We start from the raw sequence: 14,428 nt of genomic DNA, 5'->3' as shown, positions 1-14,428 counted from the left end.
TTTGTGGTGTTCTCTAGGAGCGTAACGACTCTAGCAGTCACCAACACCCTAAACTGGGGATCTACAGCTATGGACAAAAGTAATGACTTTGGCAGACACCAACACCCTAAACTGGGGATCTACAGCTATGGACAAAAGGTTTGCATCACCTAGAATTGTAGGATTGTGACATCATTTAAAAAAAGAGAAGCTGCCATTATTATGAGGTGGCAGCCTGATTAAAAAAACCTGGCAGCAGCAGAAATGGCAAACAGTGGAGCCTACTGTTTCAAGAATAGCAGAGCAAGCCAGGAGCAATGAAACGTGACTCTCTTTGTGGAGGACTCAGACAACCGTTTGTAATGAAAGGTTTTCAGCCACACAGTAGAAATCGCAGCCAGGGCATATTTAATTAAATTATCTCTTTCTCCTACAGTACTACTGTGTGAATGGCCTACTTTAAAAATAATACACAATGTGCACAAGCCGAACGTGTAAAACTGTAGCAATTGAAATGGTATTATTATTTTTTATGATGGGTGGATATATAGTATTGAGCTGTCCTCAATCCTTCAATCGTTCTTTTAAAAGTATCAGTGATTCATCCTGCTATTAGCAAAATAGGTAGTAAGCATGTCAGTTAATCCCAGTGAACGTCATTTCTGTATGTTATCTCATCCCAGATCGGGTTACAACCCTTTTAGTCTCACAGTTTACTACTGCAGACAATATGCCTTCTCGGTTCTCCTAAGAAATTATGAATGAAACACTTAAAAAGCATTTGTACTCCAGAGTGGGCTCCGGTGGGATTTGGAGTCTCATTCTTCAAAGATCAAAGATTTTCTTTCATTGTACACATTGGCCGGAGGAGGTCACCTGACTCACAGTCCAGTGAGGGCCTGGCTGTGTAATACTATCCCGGGATCCTCCCTGGTATAAGTAAAGCTCTCTGTGATTGTGCCTTCCAGCGTTATTTTAAATTCCATTTTTGCAGGTCCAGCTTTCTGAACTTAATTGCCACTCTTGCTATTAATGGCACTAATCAGATGATGGATATCTTTTTCAAAACCTGCACTTAAATGGCGTCCCGTAAAAGTGACTCTTTGATTTATAGCACTGAGGTGTAACAAATTAGAATAAACATATCCTATAAAAAGAATGGTGCACAATGTAGATTTCTCCTTACCTAACCAGACCATTTAATTCAGCGGACTAGTTAACTTGGCAGATCAATCCTTTCTTTTGGTATCTTATCTATAAAGCATCCTGTTCTCTGTATACAATTCTATCCTCTTACCAGTTCTCTCTTGTATACTATTGAGCTCCATGGTAATTATGTGTTATTCTTTTGACTGTTTTATTCCTGCCTAAAATCTGTTTGCTCTTAATTCACACATTTGTAGCATATGCCCCATAGACTTTGAGCAATGTTAACTTGTTACTGAATTGGATGTGATACATGGTCATGTATTCTTGACTCCAACAGAAGCTGGCTTTGATTAAACCCTGAAAAGTGAAATGATAAAAGCAACCCTTGCTGCTCACAGAATCGCAGATGCCTGGTTTACACGATCGTTTTAAAACTTCTCAATGTTCCACAAATGAGACGTGTTGCATTTAGGCCCTTGAAGCACTTTGACATTCTGCAAACTTGACTTCTATACAATAGCCAGCTACTTACTGTCTGAATGACCCCTGTCAGGTTATCACTCTTTGTACGTGTCATTCCACAACCCCAATAGAGCTAGTTGAAACCCTCAGCCTGGTTCAATAGCTCTCCAATGGATTGTGATGGATTGTGAACAAGGTTCTAGTCAGGCATGGCTAGGTCTATGACAGCTGATGATGGGTGTTAGTTCTGCACCTGAGCACATGGTCTCATAGACCCAGGAAGTTAAGTGCCTCAGGCATATAAGCATGTGTATATTTCCGTGAAAACTACACAGAGAGAGAGAGAGAGAGAGAGAGAGAGAGAGAGAGAGAGAGAGGAGAGAGAGAGAGAGAGAGAGAGAGAGAGAGAGAGAGAGAGAGAGAGAAACCTTTTCTTCAGAGGAGTGAAACTAAGAATAACTGTATTGAGTTACTGTATATTGTATTATTATGAATCTCACATTACAAATCTCAGTTTGACCCAATCAGAGTTATTACCGCATTGGTTGACACCTATTAATCTCAGTGTGAGTGTAAACTTAGAATAGCACAGTAGCGGCAGCCTAGTTTCAAGGACCTTAAAGCTATCTAATATATATATAAATCCCTTAAGATTAAAGGTTGTCTTTGGATTTCAATTAACCACACCAAGATGTAGCTAATGCATCTTTCTCCAAATAGAGATTTTACTTCTATGTAAAGTACAGTATATTACAAAAGCATATTTTAGTGCCCACTTTATTAGGGGTTATTTCTGTGTTACCAACCTGTCATCCATGCAATGCAGAAGGCTGCTTTCCTGCTACATTGCCATTTTGAGCCACCTCCATCTCAGGCATTTCCACAGCATTTTGAAACAAGGTAAAACAATTCAAATAAATGACGACTTGTACAGACCTGTGTGTACATAAGTAAAGGTTTGATCCACCAATAATAAATCTGTAGTTCCTTTCTTCTTTAATATATTCCAGTGAACAGACGCTCTATTAGAGCGGTAATGCATCAAAAGCCACAATAAAACTCTGAGGAGCTCTTACAGCTAGATCAAACTCGTAGAGTTTCTATAAATCAGGATGGCTGAGAATGCTGGTTGCAAGCACATGAGCACATAAATACAAACTGAAGGACTTAGCAAGGACAGCCAGGCTTGTTCCCCTTTATATTATCCCAATATGTCAACAGTTTTGTTATGCAGACATTGTGTGTGTGTGTGTGTCTCAGAAGGGGACAGTAAATAGCCATCAATAAGATACTTTTCATACTTTTACAGCCCATATATCTAAGTAATTATAGCTATACCAGTACAGGGGTGCATAGTTTACTGTTAAAGCTACAATGTGTTCAGAGGAATTACTTAGATTATAGTTCAGTATATGACAAACGGACAAGAACTGCTTTGCTTTCTAGCCATCAGAACATATACAGGAGGTCATTTTCTTAGCATTTTAGTGTAGCGCGTTTTAATGTGTATTAGGATATAAAATAAAACAAGCACATGTGAGGTCAAACATCATCTTTCTAACACTGGCGAATCATTCTCTAAAAACACCCTCAACACCCTCAGATCTCATTAGCTTGATCCTTTAATCTGTCTGACTATATTGTAATATGGGCCTTTTATTTAGAAGTCGGATTTTATTTGTAGAATTTTTAAATGCTTGGTTTGTTTTCCATAACCCCCGGGGTAGGTGGTGGAGCCTGAATTCCTTATAAGTAGATATTTCACATTCTGCACAGGAATTAATAAGCTAGTTACCACCAAAAACACAATAGCCCATGCATAAAAATGAGCTTGCATTCTGAAGACTACCAGCTTACTCTACCAATACAACAAGACTACTCAATTGAATCAAAACAGCCAGCTTTACAACTTGCATGCATTCCTAACATGGTGCTATATAAATACATGTGACAATAAGTTCATATTCAATAAGCTTTTAGTTTAAAACACCTATATTTACTGCACCTATGGAAAGTTTGATTTAATATCGCAATAGAACAGTAAAATAACCCAGGTGGATTATTTTTGATTGAATTCCCCCTTAGAAGTTATAGGAACCCTGAATGTTTTTTTTATTATTTTTTTTTTTTTTACAGAAAGCAGATTATATTTCTTTATATTTTGTATAAATTCAAGTCCAGAGGGTATAGCGCTATCAGTTTCAAGTGCCATCTGTAATTTCTCTACCCATCCCTTCTTAAATACATTTACTGATTAATTATGTATATCTCTGTTAGACGGGCAGCCATCTGCTGACCTATCCATAATATCCATAATAATCACTGCACTAGCACAACAAATTATTAGCAGTGCTACACATGTGCAAACTGCAAAGTGGTATTTTAGTGCTGTGCTATGTAACGGGACCTGACAAGTCAATTACTGACTCAAATCAGATCCTTCAACATTAAAATTTAGATTTTTGTATTTAAGTCACTCTTTTGCAATCAACCATAGTCAGACTGGCAGAACACCATTAAGCTAGGTTACAATTTAAACACAATTTAAATTCTCAAAGATTGTTATTTGCACAATTTGTCAGAAAGGAAATTAATAAGAAACAACTTTAGGTTGCTTGCAAATATCTCAGCTGTTTACTTCTGGTTTGATAACACTGTAAGGTGCATTTGTCCTTTCTCAAAACAAACAAAGACGAAGAACAGCGATTTGGAGTAAAGAGCTTTAAGAATCCATCCCTGGGGGTTGTAGTGGCCCTCTGTTAACCGCGTAAAACATGAAGGCTGTTTCTGTTTTTGACATGAGTAATCCACATTGTAGAGGTTCTAGCCCCATGATAAATGTGTGGAATAGTTTATTGGGTGAGGCTGTAGCTGCTAAAATCCTCTGGGTCATTCAAGAAACAATTAGAAGCGGCCCTGGGGCTAATGGAGTGTGCTAGCAAAGAATCAAGGCCGGAATTGCCTCTTCTCATTATCAACATACTCTTATGCACCTTTCCCGTCGCCAGGCAAATCCAATCAGGGCCTTATTTGAGCAGTGCTGGCCAGCTGTGGTGCAGTATATGGAAGCTGCTTCGCACGCAAACACACAAAGGAGTTTACCGGCTTGAGACACTTCTTCCTGGGGGAGCCTCCAGAGACATCCGATTGGAACGATTTTATGTCACTTTGATCTGGTTTGAATCAAGGACTCTGGATGTGAAAGGCCAGTGCATTAATGTTGTGCATTAACCCCACAGCAGCTCCCAGCCTCTATGATTACTCCGCCCCCATCCAGCCATAATAGCAATGAAACGGAAGAACAATGCAGTCGGCAGGCAGTCATGTTTGGATTGCACCTTAAACATAGCATTGTAATATCAACCGTCGTTTTACCAATAATCATCCACTGCATCCAAATGAATTACCACTCCTACTACTGCCATGAATACAAGAGGAGATTATCCTTCTTATACTGTATATCGGTATATACAGTATATTTGATGGCGAGATAGCAGGTCGGAAGTGGAGTATTGAAATTAGTTTGGGAGTTGTGCTGATTAATGTGATTAAAGATGTGAATTACAATATATGTATTAAAAAAATCATTGCAGCACATGAGGCAAAATCTTTGTGTAATGAGAATTTTGTGACCAGAGACTAAGAGAAACTGAAGGGTCCACATGTGCAGAGACTGGAGTGTGTGTCTGGCTTCTTGTGCTTTAACTGAAATCCCAAATGGATCATTCAGCCTGGGACTGGCATTAGCGTCTCAGCTACATCGTGTGTGACATAACAATGCTTCCCTCAAATGAAACGCTACATTGTTTTTTCCATGGAACACACTGGCTGCTGTGTTCCCTAATATGCCCTTTGAAACTTTCTTCAGTGAAGATGCCACCTAATCTCACACAGAGGGTCAGATTTATTATATATACAGTTACTTACTCACCTGAGATTTTCACTAGTCGGAGTACAGTTACACTGCACTGATGAGATAGATAGATTTAATAAGAAAAAAATGATTAAATATATTCACAACATTCGTGCCATCATTAAACCTTATCTTCAAGATTGTGACCTCAAAAAGCCCATATGTTCACTGCTGCATTTATCAGCAAGTGACCTATAATAGGCTTGGGCTGTCTCGTTAAACTCAAGCCTTTTGTACAGAGGTCAATGAATGGCTTGTCTATTGCTCATAATGGGAGAACATTTTCAATTGAAACACGGCATGGGGGTGGGGGTGGGGGAGGGGGGGCGGATCACAGTGCTGACCCAATGAACAGACTTTTCACCCCAGAGTTTCCCATTTCAATGAAATCTCATCAAAGTGTCACCATAATGCTCAGCCAGATTTTTACTGAAATGAGTCCAGGCAACTCTGATCAAGCAACAACTGGGTACAATCATTGCCTTAAAGGGCTGTGAATAAGGTAATGTAAAGAGATATTAACTGGATAGCTTTTCTTCTGGATTCTTCAAGTATTAAATAAATAGAAATGACACTTCGGTGCATGTCCTGAGCTATTTCTAGATCAGATAGCTTACATTTGAAATACATACAGTAATAATGCAGTATCGGTGCACTGGACTTTTTTGACCAATGGAGTATGAACGACATACAACGCATAACAATAAGCTCACAGAGAGAAATGTTAGGTCCCTGACAAATTTGATAGAGTTTCCAGGTATAACCTGACAAAATAGACAATTGCGACACATCATTGTAGTCAATCGGGTAGAATGGAAAACTAGACTGAGAGAACAATCAAACATCCCTGCTAAAACTGATAGTAAAATACAATGGGCCAGATTCTGAAAGCTACTTAGTCTAAATTGTCATTAGCCCACCAAATAAACACACCAAAACAGAAATAAACAACCCAGACAGTCTTGTAAGGGAAAATACATTGGCTATTATTCATTGTACAGAAGATTGTAATTGGTGTTTGGAAGAAATCTGCTAATGGCGATTTTTACAGTAGTAAATTACTATGCGAATCTGACTGTGTGCTATTTAGAATGTGAAATCATGAAGTCATAGCTTTGTATTACTATAGCATCCAGAGTATCCAGAATCACCTGACAATCCACCTTTAGTGGCTTGTTTATTGGATGAAAACAGTTAAACAATGGCAAGTATTTTTCTAAGCAAAGTCAGTGTATCTTCAGTGACCAGGCTGCCCCCAGGGTATTAATATTTCTGCTGATCCAGCCATAAAACCCAAAACTTCACTATACTAACCTATTGTGTTTTCACCCTATTAATGTGCACAGTATGCATTTAACCTATGACTCTATACTTGCTTGTAATACAATTCTTGGTACATAATTTCAAAAGACAAGAATGAAAGGAAAGCCTTTGAACATATAAATATAGTTCATGGTTCCAGTTTATAAAGGGAAATGCAGCCTTATCAATAGCTGCTAATTTATATCCAATATGTTTTTTGATCATGATTAAATGTAGTTGGAATCAACCTAGTCGTTGGCTGGGCATGAACCAGCGAGCATGCACAGCTTAAGCGGGTGTCTTAACCACAGCAAAAAAAAGATAGACAGGCTGGGTTATAGAGCTTTTAACCTCATATTACCAGCCTCTTCAATGAGGAACAGGTACATTTCAGTAAAGGATAAAGGAATAAGCATGTCATGCTCCATAACATCTGAGAATCAAATAATATAAAAACATTCGGCTGCAGATCTACCCATCAGGAAGTAACCTTACACATATAAATCTTCTGCAGGGCAGGTAATCCCTTAACCAGCTTTCTCTGTTGTGCACCGAGTCTAATAGCATTACTGAAACTCCAATTACTCATTACCAGCAGCACCCAAGACTACTTAGAGTTAATATAAAGCAAGATGCCTTATAAAAACAGAATCGAGATCGATTTGAGGTTCATGGATTAAATCTCTGAGGTCCTAATGGGCTTGAAATTGCAAATGTATTGCAGAATTGTATAGAATATAACACATGCCCTGTGTAAAACATGCACCCTGTATACAATGCATGTGACTGAGCAGCCATGGGTTACATGTATAATGAGCACAACCGTATACTAGAAAGAATTCCACCTTGCACCCTATGAGGCATGATCCCAAATTATGAAGAGCTTTCCTTAAAGTGGATTCTAGTTCATTCTGCCCTATACATCAGATGCAATAGATGGTTCAGGCAGGGTAATATACCACAGTGGGGAATGGTAGGAGATTCTTTACTTTCAGATGACAGGGGGCAGTAAGGTAGAGCTGAGACTGATTGAGTGATAATGTGTTCCGCAGTTTAAAGTGAGTGGCTTTGCTGATTGTAGAATGCTTCTGCAGTCAAAAACATACGCGTTACTTCCCTGCTTTGTGACAACATTTAATCAAACAGAGCACTATGTATGTGTTTTAGCTAGGCTAGTCCGGATTGGTTGAATGGTCACATAGAAAAGGAAAAATGTGGGTCTTAAAGCAGTGCAGAATGATTTGATTGAATCCACCACCTAGACAACAATATCAATTACAAGGCTCCTTCAATGTACCAGCATGCACATGTTGATGAAACACGCATCTCAACTGCTCTCCTCCTTCTTTCAGTAAGCGGTCGAGTGGTACTTGGCCTAATCATCTAACTATGTCTTTAAAAGGCCATTTTAAGAATACTTGATACAGCCCTCATGAGGCTTGTGTCTGTGAAAAAGATGTGATTTTAATAGATCATTTCTAGATCATTTACTTTTCATTCAGCGAATGCCACAGCCACAACAGCGGTAATGAGGTCTTTCTTGAACAGTAACAGGGCCTTGGTGATGTTATGAGTGTAATCCTTCAATGTGTTCACCGCTGTACCTCCAGGAAAGACAAAATAAATGTATGTGAAAGGGCTAATTTGGCACCCTTTCCTTCCTTGCTAGCTCAGGAGTCCTGGGTTTGAATCTGGCTCAGGTCAAATGAGTTTGGTGGACCTGCTTATACAGGATTCTCATTGATCTAAAAGTTGCCTTGAGACAGACAGCCTTTACCGTATACCCAGGTAATATATACATATATGAGGACCAATCAGAGTTGTTACTATAGACAATAAAGATTTGACTGTATATTGCACACGGTGGTCAGACTTGATCTGACCAGTATACACATGGAACATCCATGAGCGGGGTTCCCATTGTTCAGCTAGAACATCCATGAGCGGGGTTCCCATTGTTCAGCTGGAACATCCATGAGCGGGGTTCCCATTGTTCAGCTGGAACATCCATGAGCGGGGTTCCCATTGTTCAGCTGGAACATCCATGAGCGGGGTTCCCATTGTTCAGCTGGAACATCCATGAGCGGGGTTCCCATTGTTCAGCTGGAACATCCATGAGCGGGGTTCCCATTGTTCAGCTGGAACATCCATGAGCGGGGTTCCCATTGTTCAGCTGGAACATCCATGAGCGGGGTTCCCATTGTTCAGCTGGTGTTCAGCAACACAGCAAGTCAGTGGCTATTTTCCCTGGCCCTATCCCAATACAGAATTGTAGTAATCGATTTGTTCTGGATGGGGGCGGGGGAGGGGGAGGTGAAGCTTCCTGAAGGGAATCAATCAGAGAACAGGATGTAATGCCCTGCGGTTTTCTTTCACAAGTGCCCATGGGACCTGTAACACAGCAGATGGGGCCTTTAATCTTATCTGAAGTACTGTCTAGTGTCTAGGAGCAGAGCCCCCCTCACACACATACAGTACTGTACACAATGTTTGGGTGTGGTACAGTGGATGAAGCAAGCCCAGGTTAACCCAAATAACAATAGTAACTATATACTGGCTTACTAGTGAGTGTACTTCCCTCTGAGATATAACCTTATTGAACAAAAAGGGAACACTTTATAAAAGGGCCAGTTATTCATATTAATGTTCTTATCAATGAACTCATACACAATTTCCTGTTGAATTCCTATCACGGAAATTACTTGTCGTGACACATTTCCAGAGGCGCCCAGGCCAAGGTCAGATTGTTCAAATGAGAGATTTGTGAATTTATCACTAGACATGTGAATTAGCGGCAAGAGGAATAGACTGTAAGCAGTAACAGACATATTCAGTCATAATTAAATGCCAAACTGTAGATTTAGTAATGAGAAGCAGAACAATTAAAAAATGTAACACCTCACATGGATTATTTTATCTAGAAACTTTTTTTTTTACAGCCAATGGGCAGGATAGGATAAAAACAAACGTAGAATGAATGTACATGCCAGAAAGTTACTAAGATGACTGGATTATATCAGAATGGACAACCATTAGGGAATGTCTACAGAGTAATATGGATGCTATTTTAAAAACAGAGTGGATCAAAAGTGTGGAAGAAATCACTAAACAACTGGCTGACAGGTATAGCTTTAGTGTACAACGTTTATGATATTCCTACAGTTAATACGATGTGAATTATTTATTAATAGTTAACAATATAAACTATTGTGCCTCACTTCAGAGCAACAACAAAGCCTTCCACTGTTTCTTAATTTCAAAAATGTGCCTTGTCGCTTTTTACAGTAGATCTTTACCCTTTCCTTTGAATTCCTCAAGAACTGCAACAGTTACACAATTAACCCCTCTCCCTATGGAAAGAGCTGCACCAAACAGAGACAGCTGTTTACAGTCACAAAACTGCTAAGAGGCTGTCAAGGAGAATTGCAAACAGTTTGCAGAACATCACAAGTCTGAATCGAGGGTCCACTTACAGTAGTATACCTTCTTACATTCAGCTGTGGCACCAGTTTTATAGTGTAGTCGTGTAAGCATTGCGAACACTGTCGGGATCTGCAGAAACATAGCTTTGCAAGATTCAGTCGCCCCTATTTTCCAAAGCAAAGTTACAGTAATACTAAAGGAAGAGTCTGTTAAGAAACCCCTGCCTTACCCTGTTTAGTGAACATTTTAGTGAACATTTACAATCTCATAAAATAAAGAATGGCTTTCGTGAAGACACTAACAAAGTGTGTGACACGTGCTAAAACTAAAGTAAATGAACATAGGGTGAAAAAAGTTTTGATGAAAGAAGAAATATAGTATATATCAAATTGTTATGAATGTTTTGCCCAAAAGCCATTGTTAGAGGCTGCTTCAGAGCAGTTTCACAAGATGTGCCAGCATGATTGGCTTTTGAAATTTTTTTTCCCTATATATTCTTGTTATACCATCACTCAATTCCCCAGTCAAAGAAATTAAATGTCATCTGATTGATGCAAGGAAGACAGCTGCCCCGTAGAAACACACAGACAGCTACAGATGTAAAAAGTCAACACAGCGCACACTTTCTAATATGGCTCTTTTGAGGTCAATTATTGTATCAAACTGGTCCTGCTCAAACAGCATATTTTCACTTTTGAATGTGTCTGTCTGTGTATGAATATAAATATAGATATGAAATCTCATAGTTTTCTTAAATAACATCTCAGTCTTGTTGTTTAGAATCGTGTTGTATATAATTGTCTGTTTCAGTCATCTCGCCCTTGTGGCATCTCCCAGCACAGTTGGAACACCAAAGTGTAAGACTGAACACGTCCTCCTTTTGATCTTTCAAACAGACACCCAATATGTTTGTTATTAACCTATAAAAGATAAATACAGACATGTATTTACCCTGCCTGTTTCATAACAGCCTGCTTCCAGAATCATTCAGTTGAACCAAAAGGAAATGTATGGCCTGTGAGGTTCTGGTAAATACACAAGAGACTTAACCTTTTGATGTTACATTAGACTGAAGGCAATACACGACACACTATAAATGGATCACCAGAAACATACAGTGCATCTATATTATATTCTTAGCATGCAACACCCTGAAAACTATTCAATTAAAACTAATATATCTAATATATATTATACAAGGTTTTTATTTATACTGTTTTTTTTTCAGGCTTTTGACAAGCAGTTGATAAATGACCTGTCCCTTAGCAATTTACACAACAGATCACTGATTCAGATTATCATTTTATGACTGGGGATTTGCACTATCCTATAAATTACTCTTTTATGATGTGGTAAGTTTTAATGCAAATGCAATACCTTAGGAAGTCGCTGATAAAGAAATAACACCCACTTCATTTATATGGTGACATTCTGTCAGATTTTCTATAGGCATGGTAAATATGGGGATTAAATGTTAAAGCAGGTTATTGACCTTATAAACACGAACTGTATCGCAGCACCTTCTTTTGGCTTGATTGAAGAAATATTCTCATTCATAAAAAATGAAAAAAAGTAATTTATTTAATTAATTAATTATAAACATATTGAAGTCTGTAAGTGGTGGCTATGACTTAGCACAATGTTTTGCAAATAGGGTAACAACTGAGAGTTGTTAAAAATTTTAAGCAGTTTCAGAAAGAAAACTGTATTTTGTATTGATCAAACCTACACTGCCATGGTAGCAGGTGTCACCAGAGCTTCCCCTAGTAGCTCTGAGAATGCATCTCATACTGAGCTGAAACTAGCAGTCTGAGCACTCGTCCAGGCTCATACTGACCTGAAACTAGCAGTCCCAGCACTCGTCCAGGCTCATACTGACCTGAAACTAGCAGTCCCAGCACTTGTTCAGGCAAAGGCAGCTCAAATGTGCAAAACTGCTGTGTGGGGATTTTGCTGATGTGGAGTAATATCCTTGGGAGACTGAGTTGAGCCCACCAAGCTAACCATTCAAACCCATTGTCCACAGACCGCCCTGAAAAGCTGACTGAATGTGAAAGGAATTGCAACGTGGAAGTGATTGTAAGAATTATGGGTTACTGCATGGCGATATTATTACAAATGATGTTTGCAAAGTAAGTGAGGTTAGCACCTACTTAATATGTGTGTTATTCACAGCTATTTGTCTGCAAAAGGAAATGTTGTATTATGTTCCAGTAAAATTAAAAACTGCTGTTTACATAAATACATTTTTTGATTAATAAAATAGCACAGAATAAAATATTCTACGGGTTTCATCATCATCCATTAAATTCTACATACGTTGGCACCACAAGTAGTATTTTTAAGTATTATTATAATTAGCATCATCATTCTTCTTCTACTTCTTCTTGTCAATATTATTATTATTATTATTATTATTATTATTATTATTATTATTATTATTATTTCACAAAATGTAACAGATTTCGAGAAGCCGTCTTCCTCCGGAGAACATTATCCAGTTTACTGTCACACAAACACTACGCAAAAAAAAACAAACAAAAAAAAACAAAAAAAAAACTATTTCTAGGGACACAATGCACAGCACATGTAGTACACCTCTTAGATTAGCATATATCTTTGAGCACATCTCATGCATTGAGTTACGAGATTACCCGTGCTCATACACAGACCACTCTTTAGAACTACTGCCACCTTTTTACCCACGATGCATTAGACTGGACTGGACTAAATATCAACCTTACGTTAGCGTTTTTATAATGATGCTACACATTAAATTAACGGACTAAATAAAGAAATATCTATACAAAAAAAATACATAGAATAATATCTCACTGCAACACAGTATTTGAGAACCCAGCCCTGCCTTCCTTCTAATCCACCTATACTGCAATTCACATTAAATGTATAAAATATATGCAGTTCTTACCGCCAGACCTGTCCGAGCTGGAGGATGTGTATGATGGACTGAAAAAGCCACATGCAGACCCTGCAGCAGGTCTGGGGGCCGCTCCTGCTGCTGCTTGCTGCCGTAGGCACTGCCCGCGCCCCGGTGGTGCTGCCAGCGCCCCGCTTGTCGCTGCCCTTGGTGCTGAAATTGAAATCCCCTCCCGCCGCTGCAGCAGCCGCCGCCGCCGCCGCCGCTCCGCTGCTGCTATTGCTATCCGAGTAATCATAGACAAACCACCTGAAACTTAACACCTGCACAACCACAGAGGGAACTACCACGAACACCAGCGTTAGCCCGAACCACCAGTAATCCCGCTTCAGGTAGTAGTCCACCGCCAGCCACAGGTCGGTGGCTCCGTCCGAAAAGAAAACCAACATAGCACAGAGAACCCAGCAGCAATCCAGGAGGGAGTAGCGCTTCCCGGCATGACGGTATTGGGGTTGGTGATGCTCCGGGATCGGCTGGTTCCTGGACGGATTCACATTCTGCACAGACACGGCGGCTCCATCAGATTTAGCGGCCATGTTTGCTGAAGAAGAACAGAAAAAAAAAAAAAATCAAGACTTCCGGATTAGACTGGGAGGATTTTTTTAAAATAAATTATTTTTATTTATGTATGTATTTATTAATTTCTTATATAAAACACTATATATGTATATCACAAAAAGGCAGCATCAGGACCGGATGGATGACTTCCGGACTGAAAGAAGCGGAGCTCCCTTTCTCATTGAATGGTGGATGGGCTGCAGCCTGCTGCTGCCGCTGCCTGCTCGCTGAACCTGAGCTGGTTGTCATGGAAAGGGATGGTTTGGCTCATTAACATAGAGACCAAACCTCTAGTAATATGATATTGATTAGGACATTCATCCATTTATTCATGCTGTTTTGCTTCTAGCCCTTTAGCTATTTGCAAAAGAGAGATCACTTTGTTCTCAACAAAAGCAGACTTTTAGTTACATCTGGACGATCATATATATATATATATATATATATACACACACACACACACACACACACATGAATAATAGCTGGGCTTCAGTGTGTTACAGAAAAATAATTCCATCTAGGGTTTCTGTGACGTCATAAATTACATGTAATATGTACATAAAGACAGGGCTAAATCTTTATATACATACATACATGTATATGTGTGATAAGAAAATGCATTATGCTCTTTGCCTGTTTATTACTAATGAGGGAATGATGACAATAACGATGATGATGATGATAATAATAATAAACACTTGCAT

The 14,428-nt window shown here is 39.1% G+C and overlaps 1 protein-coding gene across 1 annotated transcript in view; it reads right to left on the bottom strand.

Moving 5' to 3' along the window:
- LOC117429650 (XK-related protein 7-like) overlaps window positions 1–13,967 on the bottom strand; it is a 52,487-nt gene extending 38,520 nt beyond the window's left edge. Inside the window, exon 1 of the mRNA XM_034049419.3 lies at window positions 13,158–13,967. Coding sequence (XP_033905310.2) covers window positions 13,158–13,702 — 545 coding nt within the window. The 5' untranslated portion in view covers window positions 13,703–13,967. The remainder of the gene's footprint in view (window positions 1–13,157) is intronic.
- Between the last annotated feature and the right edge of the window lie 461 nt (window positions 13,968–14,428).

The sequence above is a fragment of the Acipenser ruthenus genome, chromosome 18, assembly GCF_902713425.1.
Source record: "Acipenser ruthenus chromosome 18, fAciRut3.2 maternal haplotype, whole genome shotgun sequence".
In the NCBI taxonomy this organism is placed as follows: domain Eukaryota; kingdom Metazoa; phylum Chordata; class Actinopteri; order Acipenseriformes; family Acipenseridae; genus Acipenser; species Acipenser ruthenus.
Note: the sequence above shows the minus strand (reverse complement) of the source record. Positions and strands in the feature narration are given on the sequence as shown.